The 14,558-nt window shown below is 37.5% G+C and overlaps 1 protein-coding gene across 2 annotated transcripts in view; it reads left to right on the top strand.

The window, feature by feature from the left end:
• PDHX (pyruvate dehydrogenase complex component X) overlaps positions 1–14,558 on the top strand; it is an 80,537-nt gene that overhangs the window by 52,062 nt on the left and 13,917 nt on the right. For both annotated transcript variants that reach the window (XR_014837092.1, XM_003122869.5), the window contains exons 6-7: positions 1,641–1,815; positions 3,961–4,108. Coding sequence is in view for 1 of the 2 variants with exons in the window: in XM_003122869.5 (XP_003122917.3) it covers positions 1,641–1,815; positions 3,961–4,108 (323 nt within the window). In the remaining variant the exon portion in view is untranslated. The remainder of the gene's footprint in view (positions 1–1,640; positions 1,816–3,960; positions 4,109–14,558) is intronic.

Genomic DNA, 14,558 nt, shown 5'->3' with positions numbered 1-14,558 from the left:
AGACTCTTCCAGGCTCACATGGTTGTTGGCAGAATTCACTTCCTAGGACTGTGGCCCCTGTTTTCTCGCTAGCCGTAACCCAGGCATTATTCTCATCTCCTAAAGGCTGTCTTCAGGCCTTTGCCATTGCATCATCTCCATAGGCCTGTTTGCTCCATAGGCCTGTTTGCTCCATAGGCCTGTTTGCCATTGCATCATCTCCATAGGCCTGTTTGCTTCTTCAATACAAGCAGGAGAATCTTTCTCCCTTCAAATTTCTTCTTTTTGGAGTTCTCGCTGTGGTGCCATGGGATCAGTAGTGTTTCTGAAGCGCTGGGATGCAGCTTCAGTCCCTGGCCCAGTTCAGGGGGTTAAGGATCCAGTGTTGCCACACCTGTAGTGTAGGTCATAGCCGTGGCTTGAATCTGATCCCCGGCGTGGGAGCTGCATTTGCCAAACAGCAGCCAAAAAAGGAAGAAGGGGAAAAAAGGCTTTCAAAATTTCTTCTTTCAGGACTTCCTGAAAGTTAAAGTGCTTATGTGATACGTTTGGCCCTTCCAGGATAGTTTGCCTTTTGATTAACTCACTGTCAACTGATTTTGGACCTTAATTATTCCTACAAAAATCCATCACCTTTGCCATGGGAGTGACTTCCAGCATATTCACAGGCCTACCCACACTCAGGGGATTATATGGAGTGTGTACACCAGGAACAGAAATACTGGGCCACCTTAGAATTCTGCCTACCGTGTGATAATACCAAATCATTAACTGTGTTTAAGAAATTTTAAAGATATAATTTGCCTTTAGATTTGTGTCACCCTGAAGTTGTTTTTAGATAATGTTAAACTTTTTTTATTAAAAAATTTAGATATATTTTAATGTAAAACATTTTTAAAGTATTTTTGAATTGTCGATTAAAATTTTCAAAAAAAAAAGCTGTTTTGTTTCAGAAAACACATGACCTTATACCCACTGTAATCTAGAATGGATTGAGAACTGGACATAGTAGTCTAATTATATCTTTTTAATGACCAAAATCACTTTTGTTTTACAGAGTTACGCAAAGGCAAGTCTGTTACTGGTTTAGTTATTTTTCATTCTAAATGATGCTGTGGGTTCTGTTTACTGCATTAGATTGTGGTGATAGCATTTAAGCAGAATTTTAAATGGCATAATTTCCTGGCCATATGCAAGCTAATTTGCACTAGAATAAACAATGATTTAGTAAATATCCTAATGAAAGTCATAGGTGCAGTAATCCTACTTTCTGAATGCTATGTGGAAATTACTTCACGAGTACAAAGAATGAGGATATAATTTAATTTATGAATTGCTCGTCTACCAAAAGACACCCCCTCAGAATAAAAGACTGATTTTCCTTTAAAAAATACCTGTCTACACCCAATACTTTGATAAAATTCTGTTTGTTCTTTGGTTTTTGAAATGTGCAAATTCTGTAGCCGTTGGACAATGTAAACCAGTAGAACAGGTGAGAGACAAGATTTTCTTGTGTAGCTCAAATAATCCGTTTGGCTTTATAGTTTGAACATCTATATGTTTCTTTATATTCTCTGCACATCTGGCCTCCACTTTCTGAAAGTTCTCCTGCATATTCTTGGTTTCTAATCATGGTTCTCTGATTCCCTTCTTATCTCCAGGGATGCTCTCAAACTGGTCCAGTTGAAAGAAATGGGCAAGATTACTGAATCCAGACCCAGCCCAGCCCTGCCAACTACTCCCACAGCACCTTTGCCCCCACAGGCCACAGCCACGCCATCCTATCCCCGGCCAATGATCCCTCCAGTCTCAATTCCTGGACAACCTAATGTAGCGGTAATGTCATCTGAGTGGATTGCTATTTTTCAGATTTAAGTGAAAGGGAAAATGAGAACTGTTACTGTATGTTTTACAAGTACTTCTGCCAGTCTGTTTTAATAGTAGCTGTAAGTGATAAAGACAAAAATACTCTAAATGTTTTGTTTTGCACATTTCTATGAACCAAGTTTGTTTGTAAAGTGCTGACTTCCAAATAGAATTATGATTCATTTTAAATTTGCTGCAAGTTCTACAACTTCAGTGCCATGTGTATGCTCTATAATCATGATAACTTTTCCTGTCCTTTTTTTCTTGGGTGTGATGCTAGTAATTGGTAGTTGATGCCAGCTCTGTTTTGTACATAGGGTTTTGCTTTGTTTTGTTTGACTAAGGGAATTGATAGTCTTACTGTGAAGCTCATCATTCTTTCCTTCTTGGATACATGCGGTGTAATAGCCCCTTTTTTGTTTTCAAATTACTCCATTTTTCCTGACTCCCTTTCTTAGTACCTTTTATGTCATTTGCTTCCCATCAGAAGACATGCAGGATAATCAGGTTTGTTTAAAATGGGATGGCACTTTAAAAAAATAAATAAGTAAACCTACACTGCTTTTTCTGATGGAGAAATATATTCCAATATAATATTTTTAAAAAAATTAAAAACAGTCCAAGGTTCATGAAAAAGATTTTTAAAATGCACATTAATGATTCATGACTACACACTCAAAAGTTCATGAGTAATCAAATCTTATTTTTAAAAAGAAGTTATTCAAATTCAGCAGATAAACCTTACATTCAGATTCTTACAGTATGTAGGTATCATTTATTGTATTTGATCAAGCACTTTGCTAACATGTTTAATTCCTTGATAGACCATTTGTGAAAAAGAAGTCAGCCATACTTTTGGCTGTTTTATATTAAGTGATTGTAATCCAGTCCCAGAATGGAGTGAAGGACAAGGAAGGAAAGAGATGTAACTTAAAGTCCATCGTGTTTTCGTTAGAGGTTCAAACACGTAGCTTACAGGAAGATTTATTATCTCATTCATACTTTATATTGTGTTTCTTGAAAATAAGACATTCAGGTGATTTTTTTATTTTTAATTCCAAACCAAAATAGAAATGATTTGGCAGATTATCTGGTGTATTATATTATCTTTTTCTACTGTAGGCTATTTTTTTTTCTAAGAATTGCCTGTAGTTTTGTTGATTTAGTGATTGCTTTGAGTTTTATTAAGAAGCGATTTTGTACCAAAAGCTACTTAAAGGCTTATAGATGATACCTCAAATAAGCACACCCATGAGAGGAAATTATTTATGATTTGATAGATTCCTTTTTTTTTTTGTCTTTTTTGTCCTTTTGTCTTTTTAGGGCCACACCCAGGGCATGTGGAAGTTCCCAGGCTAGGGGTCTAATCGGAACTACAACTACCAGCCTACACCACAGCCACAGCAGTGCCAGATCTAAGCCGTGTCTTCGACCTATACTATAGCTCACGGCAATGCCAGATCCTTGATCTACTGAGCAAGGCCAGGGATCTAATCTGCAACCTCATGGTTCCTAGTCAGATTCGTTTCCGTTGCGCCAAGGCAGGAAATCCCCTGATTTGGTAGATTTCTTCCTGATGGTCTTAAACATAGTCATATGGATGTTCCATTCACAACTGTGAAAAGTACTTCTTTCTGCTTTTTTCTGCAGTCATATACTATAAAGTTAAACTTCTCAGATTTCTTATATTCCTTTTTGTGCTAAAAATTATTGGAGTTCCTGTTGTGGCTCGGTGGGTTGTGAACCCAAGTAGTATCCATGCGGATGCGGTTTTCATCCTTGGGCTCACTTAGTGGGTTAAGGATCTGGTATGGCTGCAGGCTGTGGTGTAACTTGCACATGCGGCTCAGATCAGGCATTGCTGTGGCTGTGGTGTAGGTCAGCAGCTGTAGCTCCGATTCAACCCCTAACCTTAGAACTTCCATGTTCTGCAGGTGCGGCTCTAAAAAGCAAAAAAAAAAAAAAAAAAAAGTAATATTAATAATAATTTTACTATAGTCATCTTCATTTTCATAAGTTGAGTAATTAAAACTGGATTTCAGTTATGCAGTTTGTTTGCTTGTTTTTTCCAATTCCATTTATGGTTTAATAGATATGTTATGTTGCTCTTTGCAGGGCACATTCACTGAAATCCCTGCTAGCAATATTAGAAGAGTCATCGCCAAGAGATTAACTGAATCAAAAAGTACTATACCTCATGCCTATGCTACTGCTGACTGTGACCTTGGAGCTGTTTTAAAAGTTAGGCAAAATCTGGCCAGAGGTTAGTAAAGTTGAATTTACTTAATGTAGTACACATGCTAAACTATTATGAAATCCTTTGTTTATAAAATACATACTGTGTAGCTTTTTAATTTCAGCTTCATCACGTGGGCATATTTTAATGCTAGGAAAGAATTGGTTCTGTTTTCCTACAGGTAATAAATTGGTTCCATAGTACTGAATAAATCATACTTTTTGGTATGATGTCTGAACAAGCAATTCTTAATATTTTAGAAGCTATAAAATCCAAAACTGATTTAAGAATGTTTTAGATTATAAATACATCATAGATACCACTCTTCTTTTTACATTTTAATTTTTCAGTTTCTCTTCAAAAAGTACTTTCATGTTATTAAATTTGTAATGTTCTTCCCCCAAATCAGTTAAAACTAAGGCTGCTGAGAGACAAGTTTTTAGTATGAACTTATGTTTTATTTTTTTCTTTCCAATCTATATAGCTTTTATTTGACTTTTTTGCACTATTACACTGTCTCAGACCTCTGTTACAGTGACGAATATAAGTGATAAAAGCAAATATTCTTGCTTTGTTCTTTATCTTGAGGGAAAGCATTCAGTCTTTAACATTAGCTATTAGTTTTTTTGACGAGTCCCTTCTTTATGTTGAGAAAATTTGTATTCCTATCTTGCTTAGAATTTTAAGCATGAATGAATGTTGAAATTTTGTCAAATACTTTTTGTGCATCCTTTGAAATAATCCTTCAGTTCCCTTTTAAGATGGTCAGTTATATTGGTTGATTTCCAAGTATTGAATTAGCTTTGTTTACATGAGTGACTCCTCATTAATGGGTGATTAAAACTCATTTAATCATTAAAAATTTTCTCATATATTGTTTTATCCCATTTTCTAAAATTTTCCTGAGAATCTTTACACCTATGTACATGAGAAATACCTGCCTGTAGTTTTTCTTTTATTGAGGTTTTTTTTTTTTTTTTTTCTCTGAGTTTGTTTTTAGATCACATGAGGAGTTGGGACATGTTCCTTATTCATTTATTTTTTAGAAGTCTTTGAATAGAATTGGTTTTTACTTCCTTTTTAGTTGTTTGGTAGAATTTACCAGTGAACTTGTCTAAGCCTGTTATTTTCTTTATGGGGAGATTTTTAACTACAAATTAAATTTTTTTTTTTATTTTATTTTCCCACTGTACAGCAAGGGGGTCAGGTTATCCTTACATGTATACATTACAATTACATTTTTCCCCCCACCCTTTGTTCTGTTGCAACATGAGTATCTAGACATAGTTCTCAATGCTATTCAGCAGGATCTCCTTGTAAATAAATTTTTGAAGTAGATATTTATTTCTTCTTAAATGCGCTTTGGTAATTTGTGTTCTTCAAGGAATTTGTTATGTCACCTAAGATATCAAATTTATTGACATAGAGTTGGTCACAATATTACCTTATACTTTTTTTTTTTTTTGGTCTTTTTTTTTTTTTTTTTTTTTTTTGCCATTTCTTGGGCCACTTCTGCGGCATATGGAGGTTCCCAGGCTAGGGGTCTAATCGGAGCTGTAGCTGCCAGCCTACGCCAGAGCCACAGCAACGCAAGATCCGAGCCGAGTCTGCAATCTACACCACAGCTCACGGCAACGCCAGATCGTTAACCCACTGAGCAAGGGCAGGGATCGAACCCTCAACCTCATGGTTCCTAGTCGGATTCGTTAACCACTGCGCCACGATGGGAACTCCAACCTTATTATACTTTTAACATCTCTGTATACAGTCAGCCCTTCATATCCACTGCTTTTGCATCTGTGAATTAAACCAACCACAGATTAAAAAAATAAAATTCCAGAAAGTTCTAAAAACCAAAACTTAAATTTGCTGTGCACTGCCAATTATTTACATAGCATTTACATTGTATTAGGTACTCTAAATATTCTAGAGATGATTTAAAGTATATGGGAGGCTGTATATCAGTTATATGCAAATACTATACTATTTCACATAAGGGGCTTGAGCACCTCGGATTTTGGTATCCAAGAGGCTTCAGATACTAAGGGATGACTAAAATCTCTTTTTTAAATGAATTTTATTACATTTATAGTTGTACAATGATCATCACATCCCAATTTTATAGCATTTCCATCCCAAATCCCCAGCGCATCCCCCCATCCCCCAACCTGTCTCATTTGGAAACCATAATTTTTTCATAGTCTGTGAGTCAGTATCTGTTCTGCAAAGACGTTCACTGTGTCCCTTTTTTAGATTCCACATGTAAGTGATAGCATATGATGTTGGTGAGGGATGACTATATTCTGAAGTGAGATTACCGTTTTTTGGGTTTTTTTCCCATTTTTGGCCACCCTGCTGCATATGGAGCTAGCTCATGGGCCAGGGATCAGATCTGAGCCACACTCTCTACCTAAGCCACAACTGTGGCAATGTCAGATCTTTAACCCACTGTGCCAGGCCAGGGATCGAACCTGTGTCTTAGGACTCCCAAGATGTCACAGATCCTGTTGTGCCACAGCAGGAGCTCTGAGATTACCATATTTTATGTCAGTAATCTGTCTTCTTTCTTGATCAGTCTTGCTCGAGGTTTATCAATGTTATTGATATCTTCAAAGACCCAGTATTTGATTTTACTAACTTTTTCTTACTTCTATAATTGTGTTTTTGTTGATTTTCACTCTTAACTTTATTATTTCCTTCTTTCTATTTGCTTTGGCTTTAATTTGCTCTTTTTTCCTGTAGTTCCTTAAGGTGAAAATTAATGTCAATATAATAAACTTTATTTATTCTAGTAAACTTTGTTTTCTTTCTTTCTTTTTTTTTTTTTTTTTGGTCTTTTTGTCCTCTTTAGGGCTGCACCCCTGGCTATGGATGTTCCTAGGATAGGGGTCTAATTGCCAGAGCCACAGCAATACCAGATCTGAGCTGTATCTGCAGCCTACACCACAGCTCACAGCAACACCGGATCCTTAACCCACTGAGCAAGGCCAGGGATTGAACCTGCAACCTCATGGTTCCTAGTCAGATTCGTTAACTGCTGAGCCACGACGGGAACTTAAACTTTATTTTCTAATGTAAGCATATACTTTAAAGTTCCCTTTAAGTAGTGTTTTAGCTGTATCCCATAAATTTTTACATATTTTGTTTTCCTTCCTACTTGAGTCAGGATTTTTGTAATTTTCCTTAGGATTTCTTTTTTTTATTGCATTATGTATTTAGAATTATAAGTTTAATTTCCAAATATTTAGGGACTTTTCAGTTATCTTTATTATAATTTCTAGTTTAACTCCATTGTATTTAGAGAACACACTTTGTATGATTTAATTTTTTTAAAGTCTTTGAGATTTTATTTGATAGTCATAATGTTATTGAGTCCAGGTTCATCCTCCTCCCTGCATGACAGGCCAATAATTCAACAGACAAGGTGTTGAGGCAAATAGTAGCAGCTTTATCTGGAAGCCAGCAGGCTGAGAAGACGGCAGACTCGTGTCCCAAAGAACCATCTTACCTGAGTTAGAATTCAAGCTTCTTTTTGTGCTAAAAGGGTAAAGGGTGTGATTGGTTATCGCAGACCTCTTGGTGCTGGAATCCTTTGTTCTTACGGCTCCAGGTAGATGTGGTCACAGTGTTCCTGTAAACCTCCAGCAAGGCCATTGTTATTTTCTGTTCTTCAGCTTTCATCTCTATATGAATGGGAAAGTACACACCCTTAAAGGTCAGGCCTGGAAGGCAGCTCTTCTAGTAAGAGCTACTGTGCATATTTCAGGCTGTAGGTGGTAATCATTTACAAAGGGGCAGAGCCAGTATGACTCAGCTCAGGCAGCAGAGCACAAAGTTAAGAGCTAAAGGAGTAGAGCCAACATGAAGTCAGGTTTGTTTTTCTCTATCAGGATAACAGGATCTATCTTGGTGAATGTTTCATGTGTACTTGAAAAGAATGTTATGTTCTGCTTTTTGAAACGAGTTCTTTAAATATTAGTTAGGTGAAGTTGGTTGATAGTGTTGTTTTTATCTTCTATACCTTTATTGTTTTCCTATCTCTCTGTTCTATTAATTCTTAAAAGAGTAGCATTAAAATCCTTAATTATGGTTGTAGATTTGTCTGTTTCTCTTCTTGGTTTTATCAGTTTTTGCTTCATGTATTTGGAAGATCTGTTATTAGGCACATACACATTTAGGATTTTTACATTTTCTTGATGAATTATACCCATCATATAATGTTCTGGCTGTTCTGGTATAATATTCTTTATCCTCAAACTTTTGCTGATGTTTGTATAGACATTCCAGCTTTCTTTGATTTGTATTTTTTTTTTTTTTTTTTTTGTCTTTTTGCCATTTCTTGGGCTGCTTCCGCGGCGTATGGAGGTTCCCAGGCTAGGGGTCGAATCGGAGCTACAGCAGCCAGCCTACGCCAGAGCCACAGCAACTCCACAGCAACTCGGGATCTAAGCCGCATCTGTGACCTATACACCACAGCTCACAGCAACGCTGGATCCTTAACCCACTGAGCAAGGCCAGGGATCGAACCCGCAACCTCATGGTTCCTAGTCAGATTTGTTAACCACTGAGCCATGATGGGAACTCCTGTATTTTTATATTACATCTTTTTACATCTTTGTACTCTTAATGAACTCAACGGGTTCAGTTCTGGACCATCACAATAAAGCAAATCCTTTGCCAAAACAAGGTACACCTTTTTTTTTTTTTTTTGATTCCCAGTCATATAAAGGTTACGTTTCATCAAACTGTAGTCTATTTAGCGTACAATAACATTATGACTAAAAATATTTTATTGCTAAAAATGCTAACCATCATCTGAGTCTTCAGTGAGTTGTAGTGTTTTTGCTGGTGGAGGGTCTTGGCTTGACGTTGATAGCAATTGACTGATTAGGATGGTGATAGCTGAAGGTTAGGGTGGCTGTGGCAGTTTTTAAAAAATAAGACAACAGTGGAGTTTCTTGATTGATGCTCCTTTCACAAACAATTTTTGCAGCAACAATGCTGTTTGATAGCACTATACCCATAGTACACTTCTTTCAAAAGTGAGGTCAGTCTTCTCAAACCCTGCTGCTGCTTGATCAACTAAATTTATGTAGTATTCTAAATCCTCTGTTGTTACTTCAACAGTCTTCACACCAAGAATAGATTCCATCTCAAGAAACTACTTTCCTCATCCATAAAGAGCAACTCCTCATTCTTTCAAGTTTTGTCATGAAATTGCAGTAATTCAGACACATATTCATTTAGGCTCCACTTCTAATTCTAGCTCTCTTGCTGTTTCTACCACACCTGCAATTACTTCCTCCACTGAAGTCTTGAACCCCTCAAGGTTATTCATGAGGACTGGAGTCAACTTCCAAGCTTCTATTAATGTTGATATTTTGACCTCTTTCTATCAATTGCAAATGTTCTTAATGGCATCTAGAATAGTGACTCCTTTATGGAAGGTTTTCAATTGACTTTGCCCAGATCTATCAGAGGAATAACTGTCTATGGCAGCTATAGCTATATGAAATGTATTTCTTAAATAATAAACTTGAAAGTCAGAGTGACTCCTTAATCCAAGGGCTGTATAATGGTTGTTACCAGGAATGAAAATGACATTCACCTTATTGTACATCTCCATCAGAGTTTTTGGGTGACCAGGTGCATTGTCAATGAACAGTAATATTTTGACAGGCAACTTTTTTTTTTTCCTGAGCAGTAGGTCTTCAACAATGGGCTTAATTTTTTTTTTTTTTTTTGCTTTCTAGGGCTGCACCTGTGGCATATGGATGCTCCCAGGCTAGGGGTGGAATCAGAGGTACAGCTGCCATCCTGCGCCACAGCCACAGCAACGCCAGATCTGAGCCTGGCTGCGACCTACACCACAGCTCACACAATACTGGATCCTTGACCCACTGAGTGAGGCCAGGGATCGAACTCACATCCTCGTGGATCCTAGTTGGGTTTGTTAACACTCAGCCATGATGGGAACTCAAGCTTAAAATATTCAGTAAACCATGTTGTAAAAAGATATGCTGTTATCAAAGCTTTGTTGTTCCATTTATAGAGCACAGGCAGAGTAGATTTAGTGTAATTCTTAAGGGCCCTAGGATTTTTAGAATAGTAAATTAGTACAGCTTCAACTTAGAAATCACCAACTGCCTAACAAGAGTCAGCCTATCCTTTGAGGCTTTGAAGCTAGGCATTGACTTCTCCTCTCCAGCTATGAAAATCCTAGATGGCTGCTTGCTTGCTTGCTTGCTTACTTGCTTTTTTTCCTCTCTCTCTCTCTCTGTTTCTTTCTTTTTTTTTTGCTTTTTAGGGCCACAGTTGTGGCATGTGGAAGTTCCCAGGCTAGGGGTTGAACAGGAGCTGCAGCTGCTAGCCTATGCCAAAGCCACAGCAATACCAGATCCAAGCCACCTCTGTGGCCTACACTGCAGCTCACAGCAATGCTGGATCCTTAACCCACTGAGCAAGGCCAGGGATCAAACCTCATCCTCATGGATACTAGTTGGGTTTGTAACCCGCTGAGCTACAATGGGAGCTCCCAATGGCGTCTTTTTTCAATGGAAGGTTGTTTTGTCGACGTGAAAATCTGTTAGTGTAGCCACCTTCATTAATGATCCTAGCTGAATCCTCCAAATAACTGGCTACAGCTTCTGTATCAGCACTTGATGCTTCAGTTTGCACTTCTATGTTACGGAGATGGCTTCTTCCCTTAACTTCATCATCCAACCTCGGCTAGTTTCAAACTTTTCTTCCGTAGCTTGTTCAACTCTCTCAAGCCTTGTAGAATTACAGAGAGTTAGGACCTTGCTCTAGATTGGGCTTTGGTTTAAGGAAATATTGTGGCTGATTTGATCATCTATACAAACCACTAAAACTTTCTTCATGTCAGTAATAAAGTTGTTTTGCTTTCTTATTATTCATGTGTTCGCTGGAGCAGCTCTTTTAATTTCCTTCAAGAACTTTGCCTTTCCATTCATTTACAGCTTTGCCAATTGGTTCAGTGCTAGAGGCCTGGCTTTTGGCCTTTCTCAGCTTTCAACATTCCTTCCTCACTAAACTTCATCATTTTTAACTCTTGATTTAAAGTGAAAGATATGTGACTCTTTCTTTCACTTGAACACTTAGAGACCACTGAATGGTTATTAACTGGCCTAATATCAATATTATATCTTGCAATAGGGAGGTCCAAGAAGAGAGAAAAAGGAACAGCCAGTCGGTGGAGCCGCCAGAACACATGCAAACATTTATCGATTACATTCACCATCATAAATGCGTGTGGTTCAAGGCACCCCCAAAACAACAGTAGTTAACATCAAGGATCACCGATCCCAGATCATCATAACAAATATAATAGTAACCAAAAAGTTTGAAATATTGCCAGAATCACCAAAATGTGACAGAGACATGAAGTGAGCAAATGCTGCTGGGAGAATGGCCCCAATAAACTTCCTTGAAGCAGCGTCGCCACAAAGCTTCCTAAAGGCAAAAGGCAATCAAGCAAATTTCAGTAAAATGAGACACGCCTGTATTTAAACTGGTTCCTTGTAAATAGGATATAGTTGGTTCTCACTTTTTTATCCAGTCCCATGTTCTCTTTTTATTAAGGTTTAAACCTTTCACATTTAGTGATTTTGTTCTTTATTTTTCCTTTGTACCATTATTGCCCTGTATTTTAATTTGTCCCATCCTTATTCTTTTGTTTCCTGTGTCTTGTCTCATTTTGGATTACTTTTTTATTTATGATTTCGTTTTATTCTCTATTTTATCTCTCGCTCTCATTATTTATTCATGTGTTTATTTTTTATGGTTCCTTTAGGGTTTACAATATAATTCTTTATCACATCTACCTTCACATTTTTATTGTACCACTTCATCTATAATGTAAACACTTTATAGTATGTGTATTCCCTCCTCATCCTTTATGCTTTATTCATATGTTATGTCTACATGTGATGTAAGCTCCAGAATATATATGTATATATATATAATTTTTTTACTTTAGCAAATCAGCTATATAGTTATTTAAAGTTTTTAAAATAAGAAAAAGTCTTTTTGTATTTGCCCATATTTTTATCATTTTTGTCATTCTTCATTTCTTTGTATGGATCCAGAGTGCTATCTGATATCACACTTCTGCCTAAAGAACTTTCTTTAATATGTCTTGTAGTACAGGTTGGCTGGCAATAAATTCTTCCAGGTTTTGTCTAGGAAAGTCTTTTTCTCCTCCATTTTTTCCTTTCCTTTAATTATGAATTCTGGTAAAATATACATGGTGTGAAATTTACCATCCTAACCATTTTCAGGCATAAAGTTCAGTGGCATCAAGTACACTAATGTGTAGCTATTGCCACCATCCATGTTCACAAAACTCTTCACTGGGCAAAGCTGAAAGTCTGTACCCATTGAGCAGTAATTCCTTCTTCCCTTTATGCCTCTAGCAACCACTATTCTACTCTGTCTCTATGAATATGACTCCTATCTGATTTGAATGAAATCATATAGTACTTGTCCTTTAGCGACTAGCATATTTCTTTTTTGGGGAGTCATTTTGGGCAGCCCCATGGCAGATGGAACTCCTGGGACCGGGATCGGGAGCCACAGTCACAGTGTAAGCCACAGATGCGGCAACACCAGATCCCTAACCCACTGTGCCAGGCTGAGGATCGAACCTGCATCCCATTGGCTCCCAATATGCTGCCAATCCTGATGCACCACAGCGGGAGCTCCCTAGCTTATTTCACTTAGCATATTTATCCTCAGGGTTCATTCATAATGTAGCATGTGTTAGAATTTTCTTCCTCTTTATGACTGAGTGATACTCTATTTTATATATATATACTGTTGTGAATATACCAGTGTGAACATAGATGTACAAATATCTTTTTGTGTCTCTGCTTTCAGATCTTTTGGTTATACCCCCAGAAGTGTTACTGCTGAATCTTATGGTAAATTCTAATTTTAGTTTTTTGAGTACCCTCTATACTGTTTTCCATTGTGGTTGCACCATTTTACATTCCCACTGTCAGTGCACAAGAGTTCCAGTTATTCCACATCCTCACCAACACTTACTTTTTGTGTTTTTTTTTGATAGTAGCCATTCTAATGGATGTATCTCCTTCATTTTTGAAAGCTATTTCTGCTGGGTTTAGAATTTTGAGGGAACAGGTTTTTTTGTTTCATTATTTTACATAAAAATAGCATTATCTTCTGCTTAATGTGTTTTCTCCTTGGAACTCTAATTGTAAATGTTATGTCTATAACTCGTAGATGTAAAGCTTGGTGTAACCTTAGCTCCTGAAGGGCCCCAAGAAAGTTATGATTTTGTAGTTTATTTTGCACTTCCTTTCACCTTCTTAGGATGGGCACAACTTTCTCTTGTGGCTTTCTACATCCTAAATGAAAGCAGGACTGATAGATCAGTTTAGGTACAAGCCTTTCAAACCTGACAGCTTTTAACAGTTCAAATGGAAACCTATTTCAGAGAGACGGATCAGTATTCAAAAGGTTAAGTCTGGACGCTTCCATTATAGATCTGAGATCATACTTAGTTATGATATGGAGGCTAATGCCTCTCATGAGGCAGGAAACAGTACTGTTTCAGTGGAGGTATGGATTGTTGTAATATCTTTGCGTGGTCCAGGTTTGGTATATCCTTTCAGTTAGGATTATCTGGTGTGTCTTCAAAAAATCTACGTTGTCTGGGTATCTCCACTCCTCTTTCTTATATAAGGTTATAGCATACAACATTCTATAAGTGTGTTCCATACTTTATTTTGTAACAATATGCAAATGAGAATATTTGCTATTCCCTTCACAGTGTATTTCCTACTCTCTTCTTAATAAATGGTACTAATGGTCTCCTTTCTGTATGGAAAATTTCAATACTAAAATAAACCTTTTTCTGTAGGTTTTAAATTTCATTTAAAAATAAAGGAATTGGGAGTTCCCTTGGTGGCGCACTGGTTAACGAATCCGACTAGGAACCATGAGGTTGCAGGTTCGACCCCTGGCCTTGCTCAGTGGGTTAAGGATCCGGTGTTGCCGTGAGCTGTGGTCTAGTTCCCAGGCGTGGCTTGGATCCCACGTCTCTGTGGCTGTGGTTCTGGCATAGGCCAGCTCTGTGGTTCTGGCATAGGCCAGCGGCTACAGCTCCGATTCGACCCCTAGCCTGGGAACCTCCATATGCCACAGGTGCAGCCCAAGAAAAGGCAAAAAGACAAAAATAAATAAATAAATAAAGGAATTGAAAAAATCTCCTTTGCACATGTTAGATTTGAGATGCCTATTAGACATGTAAGTGGAAATGTCATGTGAGAAAGTGGCTGTATGAGTCTGAAGCTCCAGAGCCATCAGGATTAGAGATGGAATTTGGAGAAATCATTGTCATATAAAGGGTATCGAACTGAAAGGTATTACCTGGGAAGATGTCAACATTGAGAGGCAGGGACTAAATGTGAGTGAGCACAGAGTGGAATAAAAC

Source organism: Sus scrofa, chromosome 2, assembly GCF_054392235.1.
Source record: "Sus scrofa isolate SSC_HxYL_T2T_F1_AM1 chromosome 2, Sscrofa_HxYL_maternal_Yorkshire_Landrace_v2.0, whole genome shotgun sequence".
NCBI classification, from domain to species: domain Eukaryota; kingdom Metazoa; phylum Chordata; class Mammalia; order Artiodactyla; family Suidae; genus Sus; species Sus scrofa.
This window is presented reverse-complemented; position numbering and strand designations above follow the sequence as displayed.